This window comes from Leptinotarsa decemlineata, unplaced genomic scaffold (assembly GCF_025532065.1).
Source record: "Leptinotarsa decemlineata unplaced genomic scaffold, Ldec_3_MD MMD2_tig00026282_RagTag_RagTag, whole genome shotgun sequence".
NCBI lineage: Eukaryota > Metazoa > Arthropoda > Insecta > Coleoptera > Chrysomelidae > Leptinotarsa > Leptinotarsa decemlineata.
This window is the reverse complement of record NW_027412668.1, coordinates 22,975,148-22,983,712: the sequence shown is the minus strand read 5'-3', so window position 1 is coordinate 22,983,712 and position 8,565 is coordinate 22,975,148. Positions and strand designations below refer to the sequence as shown.

General features: G+C 31.2%; 1 protein-coding gene across 1 annotated transcript; it reads left to right on the top strand.

The window, feature by feature from the left end:
- The first annotated feature begins 617 nt into the window (after positions 1 to 617).
- Positions 618 to 8,169, top strand: xmas (RRM_XMAS2 and SAC3_GANP domain-containing protein xmas). Its single transcript, XM_023160920.2, has 7 exons — positions 618 to 768; positions 1,288 to 1,619; positions 3,246 to 3,366; positions 3,422 to 3,635; positions 4,242 to 4,427; positions 4,490 to 4,819; positions 4,873 to 8,169. The coding sequence occupies exons 1-7, from the start codon at positions 743 to 745 to the stop codon at positions 8,113 to 8,115; spliced, it is 4,452 nt and encodes a 1,483-aa protein (XP_023016688.2). The 5' UTR covers positions 618 to 742; the 3' UTR covers positions 8,116 to 8,169.
- The last annotated feature ends 396 nt before the right edge of the window (positions 8,170 to 8,565 follow it).

The following is an 8,565-nucleotide window of genomic DNA, read 5'->3' as shown; positions in this document are numbered from 1 at the left end:
TAAGTGTATTTTGTTGGCATTATTCTTATTCCAGATTGAATTATTTCGACCAAAAGTTATTCGCTATCCTGCTTGATCAAATAATATCGAGCAGAGAATACATTTTGTCGGATATAGCCCAATCTGGAATAGGATTAATGCCAGCAAAAACATCTACTATCAAACGGTTGACTTGAAAATGAAAATATGTAAAACAGTTGTGATTCTGGTACAACAATCGAGACCAGTTTTATGTTAATGTTTTAGTTCTTGGAAGCAAATAATGTCAAATTAATTCAAATTCATGTCAAATGCGCCTAAATAATGAAGCGATGACCCCATAATTAGAAGAAACAAAATAATGTGAATTATCATGATCTTTGATTCGATATCTCAAATTATTATAATAATCGAATTATCCATTATTTTTAATTTAAATCAGCCTATCACTAATTTTCAGTTCAGTCTCATGTATGTAAATCATATATCACCTATTGAGGATGAAATATTTCTATTTGAAATGTTCCTGTATTTTTTTTTCAAATAGTATCATTAATTTTTATTAGTACCCTGGATTTCCCTTAGTTTTGCGTGACAATAGCGTTGTCTTGCGGGACAATTAGTAAGAAGAAGATTATTCTGTCAAAGTCAAATGCAACAGTACCTTATCAAGTTGTTGAACATTTGAAACTCAAATATTTTAGAAATATTTAGATTGTTTATTGTTTGAAATTTGAATTAATAATAATAATTGAGTATAGCAATGTCTACTGAGTGTTTCAAAGTAGTGTAAGTATATCATAATCTGTTTTGTTATTAGATGTGGCAAAGAATGTTTTTTGTTATTTGAAAAATGGGAAACCTAAAATTCCTCAGATACATAGATACATATCTGGCATTACCATTATTACTCTAAAGATGTACAAAAAAAAAGTAAAAAATGTAAACATAGTTTCATTTGAAATAAGAGTAAGAGTTTTAATGAATCTGTCGACTCAAAGTTTTAACATCTGCCAGTAATTCTTCAGGAATTTTCATGAGACAGCAGAGATTTTATTAATTCACAATACTTATATGAACTGATTCAAGTGACACTTCAATTGTGAGATTTTGACTAAAACATACTAGTTGTTCCCATACACTAGAACTGCAACACTCATCTCAACACGTGTTTCACCCACTCTATTATCATCATCAGGAGATGAATTACTGTTGTGTTATACCGATACAGTGTGGTTCATCTCTTGATAAACTTGAAATCTGTGTCCGAATTATTCCAAGTAAATGTTTTTTTCATTACTATTTCAGATGTCGTGATTATCCTTCAGATTTTTTTTTGGATAAAGCTGTAGCCAAAGATTATTTTTTACAATTTGGAAAAGTAAAAAGGCTTATTTTTAAACCAAAAGTTAGAATATGTACTGTTGAATATGTTAACAAAGAAGACTATTTGAATGCCTTGAATAATGCGGGAGACTATAATGGAGTTAATTTCAAAGTTTCCACTGAAAAATCACTAGAAGTGAAGAAGAAAAAGCTTCCAGCAAGAACTGAACCTATTTGGATAGATAAGGATGAAATCCAAGCTGAACTTGCTGCTATGTCAGGAAATTCTTCAAAAAATTATAAGTCAACAGATGGTAAGTTGAATTCTTTCTAAAAAATTGTTTTATGAAAAATGAGGATTGAAACTTTCTGTTTTTTACCACTTTCATTTGTAACTAACGGTACTGCAGTTTCGTCCTATAAGGACATTTTCAAACTTATACATTAAAAGTTTATAAAAGTATAGTTACAAATAAAAGTGGTAAAAAACATAGCAAGTTTCAATTCTCATTTTTCATGATGATTTCCTTCCACATAGTAATGGCTACATCCATCAATAAATTGTTTTATATTTGAAGGTTTAAAGTTTTGTATTGAGATAGACATCATACATATATACAAAATAATGTTCCCTTAACAACCTAGGTATAAAGATATACTCGTCATTTATCTATTTAGATCTCTAACATATTTCTTAATTCTATCTGTTTTTTTCAACTTCCTGTTATTTTTAAACTTCTTCGACGGCTATCATAGATAATTTTAATAATGAAACTTATTCAGGTCAATGATTACCCTTCGAAACATATATGATGGAATTGGCTGATACTTGATGAAAATCCATAATGTATTCAAATAACACTTTATTGTGAGATTTTCACTAAACAATTTTACAATAACGCAACACGTATTTCGCCATACAATGGCTTCTTCGGGTAAAGAAGCCATTGTATGGTGAACCATGTGTTGCATTTTTGTACTAGATTTGACATTCCCAACACTTACTAGGGTGTGACTAGTATCATGAATTTTCAAGTATCAACAATTTTTTTTCAAATGTTATCAATCTTTTGTGATAGAATATTGTTTCCTACTTCTTCATTAATATATGTAGAATAGTAGATGAGTTGTAAAGTAACAGAAAAATTGAATATATGAATAACTTTTTTTGGAAGATTCCCATTCTTTGTATACTAATTGAAAAGTGGAAAGGCAAAAAAGGTTGTTTTCCCAATAACAAATCTCTCCTAAATACTTTCAAATACTGTTATATACTTTTGTATAAGTATAAGTGGCATCAATTTAACTCCTACTATGTGAAACCATCAGTATGCTATCTTCATATATGAAAAAATTAGATTTATTATGAGAAATGTTGGTTCTTTCTCAAACTTTATCTACGTGAAAAGTTGAATTGATACACCATTGAACTATAAAGCATAAATAATTGAAGGAGAAAATTGATGAGTTATTACTTACAAATTGTGAAAAAAATTGTCAAAACTCTGCAGTTTGTTTCTTTTATATGCAATATATTCATAGTATAGTGTGGATGGAAAACTTTTTGACATATATATCTTAGCCTAAAAAATTTGATAATGTTATATGGTAATATTTTTTGTCAATTCATCTTTGAATTGGGGTTCGTCAGAACATTATATCAGAAAAATGTATAGTTTTCTTGTAAAGAAGGTGTTGGTTGAACAATTTACATTCTACCACTCCAAAAACTTTTTAAAATTTGATATACAATTTTTTTATCCAAGACAAAGTTCTTGTCTTCAGTTACTCTTTTTCATATGGTTTCAGATTAAGTTGATATCGTGTTTCCTGTTCATTGGTTTCAAAATTGAATAGAAAAATCGATAAAACTACACATTATCTAATCATTATTTGCAAAGATATCAACTCTTGAGTTATTTTCATAAACTTACAATTAGTTATAGATTTGACTGATAGTTTGGAAGAAAGCCCAAAATTGGAAAAGTCAGCAAAATTGAAAACAAAATTGAAAAAAGCATGGAAGTCCAAAGAGAAAAAAAACATCAAAGAACATTTCAGGTGAGTACCGTTTATTCAATTTTTTTCAGATAATTTTTATTTCTTTTTTATACAGTGCAACTATGTCGAGTGATAAAACGGATTTTATAAACCTTATTTTATCACAAGCAGTGTCCATAGAAGATAAATACAGAATTCTTGATGCAAGAGACAAACTGTTACGAGTCAAATTGAAGGAAACTGGGCACTTGAAGAGTTCAGCTACAGTGGGTACTTGCCCAGATATGTGCCCAGAAAAAGAACGCTTAATGAGAGAAACCCAGCACCAGGTGAAAACTTTAATATAAAAATGTTTAGACCTCACAAACAGAATAGAAAAAAACTGAATTATATTAATTATAATTTCCTGCTATTGATGTAGACTGAACTAGGAAAGCCATATAGCTTGAGTTTGAGTGTATCATATACACCTATCAGGAAGATATTTTTTTATCATTCTGGTGTCGCAATGGTACTTCTTACTGAATCAACTGCAGATAGAGCTTATGACTAGTCGGAATTGTTTTTGTTTGGTCGGGATATTCAGACAGTACCCTCCCGGTACTGTACTCCGAAACCGGTCTAATGGTGGTCGTCCCAACCAAATATATATATATATATATATATATATATATATATATATATATATATATATATATATATATATATATATATATATATATATATATATATATGAAGTTACTTGTGACAAATCTTCTAAATGGAACACGTTGCACAGGTGCCTGATGGTTTTACTGGGTTAGTTGCGGAGACACACACATATACACTGTGGACGTAAATATCTCAATATCTCCCCTCCTCATATCAATTCAATTTATCATTTAAGGTTCTACCAAGTTTTCTGTTAGCGAAAATAATCTCTTTTTATGATCCAGGTAGCTTTGTACGAACAAGAAGAAAATGAAAAATGTATGGATCAACGTAAAGCCGTTAAACAATACTCTCGAAGCTCAGCTGATCAAGAAGCACCGCTACCACATGAACTAAGACCTGTATCTGTACTCAAAATGACTATGTGCTACTTAATGAACAACATAATGGAACTTTGCGATAAAAGCGATGTTAGTTAGGTATTATATTCAAGGTAGTAACTTGTAACTAGTGTTTTTTTTTTTGTTTACAGGTAAACATTGGTGAATGGTTCCACTTTCTATGGGATCGAACTCGTGGTATAAGAAAAGATATAACACAACAAGAACTTTGTTGTCAAGGTGCTGTTGAATTAGTTGAACAGTGTGCCAGATTTCACATTCACTGTTCTGCCAGATTAGTTGCAGAAGACCCATCCGTTTTTGACCAAAAAATCAACACTGAAAATTTAACAAAATGTCTTCAAACTTTAAAATATATGTACCATGATCTCCAACTCAAGGGAGAGACATGTCCAAATGAAGCTGAATTCAGAGCTTATATTGTTCTACTCAACCTCAATGACGGAAATTTCATGTGGGAGGTAAAGATCATATAATTATAAATTCATTCTTGTAATTTGATTTTTTTTTGTAGGTTCAACAATTACGGCAGGAAATTCAAAAGTCAAATGAAGTTAAATTCGCTTTACAAGTCTATTCCGCTCTGGATAAAAATAACTATGTTGGTTTCTTCAAACTTGTCTACTCTACAACGTACCTTAATGCCTGTATTCTGATGAGATACTTCATTCAGGTACGAATAATAGCTATCAAAACTCTCTTGAAGTGTTATCTGCCAAGAGGTTCTAAAACTGCATATCCCCTTAGTGAACTCAAAAATATTCTTGCATTTGAAGACATTGAAACAACAACTGAGTTCATGCAATCATATGGGCTCTCAGTAAATGAAGAGAATAGTCATGTCATCTTGGAGAAGAACACTTTTGCTGTACCTGACTTTCCATATATTTTAGACCGCTCACTCAAAGTTGTTGAATCCAAAAGAACTGCTTCTGTAGGAAGAATAGTATGTGGAAGGGAATTATCACAAAACACCTTTGAAAATCACATACCACAGAATAGTTTTGATCAGAAAGGATATCTCATCTGTAAAGACATTTTAGATGTGTTAGAATTGGAACAAGCCAGGTTGAAAATCCTTAACGAATTAAAAGATACGAGGAAGTTTACTGAACCTAAAGAAACTTCACAAAATATTTTATTTGAACAAGAAAGAGGTAGTTTGAATTTGTTACCTCAGAAAGAAACACCCCAATCATCTCTATTTAGAAACACATTCGAGAAAGATATTCCATCGGACAATGTCAGTATATTTGGCAATCAGTTGTCGTTTATTGAAGAAAGCCAAAATGTATTTGGACACACTCAACAGAAATCAATGTCATCACGAGATCAACCAGATTTTGGGTTCTCGAGTAAAACAGATATAAACTCTGCTAACAGTAACAACAAAAATGTATGGGGATCATCTTCAAAAAATATTTTCAGCCAACCAACATCTATATTTGCTTTAAAAGCACCAGAAAGTGGAACATTGCAGTCCTTACCCAAGAAAGGTGGTTTTACATTCAATTTATTGCCATCAAGTGATGAAAAAGTATCCAGTGTTTTTAGTAGTACACTTCCATTATCACGTCATGAATTGATAGACCAAGATAATGAAAATTCATATTCCACCTGCATATTACCAACATTTTCTCAATCTCAGGAAGAAGACTCTGTATTGGACGAGGAAATTAAAACTGGTGAACATACTGATGAGCGACTAAAAAAAAATGAAGTGGAAATGGATATAATTGAAAACGAAAAGAGGTTAGAAGAGCTCAAAAGAGAAGAGGACCAGAAGATTTTAGAACAGGAGAAAGAAAAAAAGAAGTTGAAAGAATTGAAAAAAAAATGGCAGGAAGAAGAATTGAGAAGGAGAATTACTGAGTTACAAAAGGAGGATGAAATGGCCAGAGAACTGGAAATATCAAATACTGTGAAGACTGTTCTCGAGTCAATTGTCACCCAAGTCGACAACAAATTACGTGATGACAAAATTATGGAAATGAGCAGAAAGATCAAAAATAGGTTTTTGCTGAATATATTGAGGAGTTGGCATGTGATAGTGTTGAAAAATAAAAGGAAACGAAAAGCTATTGATTTCAACTCCTCATGGCTCAATACTAAAACTCTCAAACAATCTGCAGAAGAACTCCATACATCCTCACAAGATTTGACATTACAATTCATTAAAAGATATAGATATGGCAAAGCTTTAGAAGTTGGAATTGTAATAGATAATCCTATAAGAAAGGTGGATCTTTTCCAATTGACGTACAGTACATTGAACAAAAGGTTTTATGATTTAACTGGTATAATACAGAAGGACATTTTCTGGAAAGTAGCAATAAGTTTGCCAGATAAACATGAATTACCAATTGGATTGAACAGAATAGAAGAAACTTTGAGTGATTTGTTTGAATGGAAACAACAAAATGGTCATACTTTTGTAGTAGAGCAAGTGAAATGTAATAATGTAGAATCAATAACTTATTGTATAGAAAAGCAACTTGGCACATCTGTTGAGAGATATGATGCAAATGGTATCATTTTCATAGGCAACGATTTCAATCACAACCTCCAGAGAAGAATATTTGAACACTTGAAGGGTTTTGGAGTTTTTACAAAGGTTCCTATCGTTATTATTCTCCAGCATTTCGATAATAATGAGAAATGCAATCTGAACACTCTCATCAAAGAAAAAATTTTATCAGATTTCATAATTCTTTCAGAAAATCTAATGCTTCCTGGTTTGATTAATGTCATTGAACAAGGCTTGATATTTTTGGCTAGTAAAGTTGAAAGGCAGCCTCCTTTGGAACTTGATACTTTGTATTCATTCATAGAGAAATACTTATGTACAGAAATATGGAAAAGGGCTAATAGCTTTTCAAAGTGGAATTCACATTACAAAAAGTGTTTACAAAATCCTGATATTGTTTTGAGTTTGTATAATGAGGGTTTAACCAAACTAAAAAAGGTAATACTAAGCAAGTCGTGCAGAGAATATGCTGCATTTCCAGATGTCTTCAAAGACTACTTGAGAAGCAAAATACCAAGTTTTTTACCTTGCAATTACAGATATTTTCCAACATTTTGGAAAGAACAGTCTTACTTTGAAAAATTAGAGAAAATATTGGATGGTTTAAGATTACCAAAATGGGTCGAAAAATGGCCGGGATCTAATGAATTTGAATTGGAATCACTTGTTTCTAAATATTGCACCAAAGTATTCAAAGAACCAGTAAAGGTTTTCTACAAAGTGATGAGTATCTTATTGAGAAATGTGGACCCCGATTTGAATTTTGAAGATGTACAACAGGTTCTCTGGACCGATGTTATAGAGATACTAGGATTAGAAAAATTGCGTGAGATGAATTTGAGCTTAAATAATACCGAGTTCGAGAATACAACAATTTATAATACATTTGTAGTTGTATATGACACTGAAATGTTAACCAATTATAACTCTAGTAACTGGTTTTATATTAATAATCCAATTATTAAGAAATCTATAAATCTGCAGTTAGATAAGGAGAAAAGTCAAACCATTTGTAACGTGCCAGATAATGATTCTAGTGAGGATATCGAATATATAATCAGCAAAGGAGAACAGCAACTTTCGTCATGCAGAAATAACACCTCAGAAATATTAAAGGGTTTGTCAGAGTTCAATGCTTTGCTTGAAGATTTGGAAACTAGTATGAATATTTACAAAAGAATTTCTTCCAAAATGGAGCAGTCACTACAGAAGGCAATTGAAGATAATTGAAAATTTTCTCCTGTATATTTTTTATCTACTTGTTGTGATATACATTTTGTATAACTTGAGTTTTATTCCACCCCCATATTTTCCGTTCTTTCACATAAGATTTAGCATATTCAAAAAACGCACATTAATGTGCATTTAAAGTTTACAAAACAGCGACCCGTGGTTTGCTATACAATAGCATCTTCAGGCGTCACATTGAAGTGTGTTTTTTTCAGAAAGTTATAATGGATTTTCATTATATTCAAGATTGAGTAGGTAAATGCGGCAGAACCCGACAATGATGCCAGGGTATATAATTCCATTAGCTGTGTATAATAAATAATTTATTGGGTGTTATCATGTTGCTAAAATAATAAAGGAATCTTACTAAATGACTAGCCTACATAACTTTGTTAGGTTTCAATGCAATATAAAATTCGAAATATACCTTTGAAATGTTGCTGACATTAT

Excerpts from the sequence above, each read along its gene's own strand:
- xmas (XM_023160920.2), top strand. The coding sequence starts at position 743 with ATGTCTACTGAGTGTTTCAAAGTAGT. Across the intron at positions 1,620-3,245 it reads AAATTATAAGTCAACAGATG|TTATAGATTTGACTGATAGT; the intron begins GTAAGTTGAATT and ends ACTTACAATTAG. Across the intron at positions 3,367-3,421 it reads AACATCAAAGAACATTTCAG|TGCAACTATGTCGAGTGATA; the intron begins GTGAGTACCGTT and ends TTTTTTATACAG.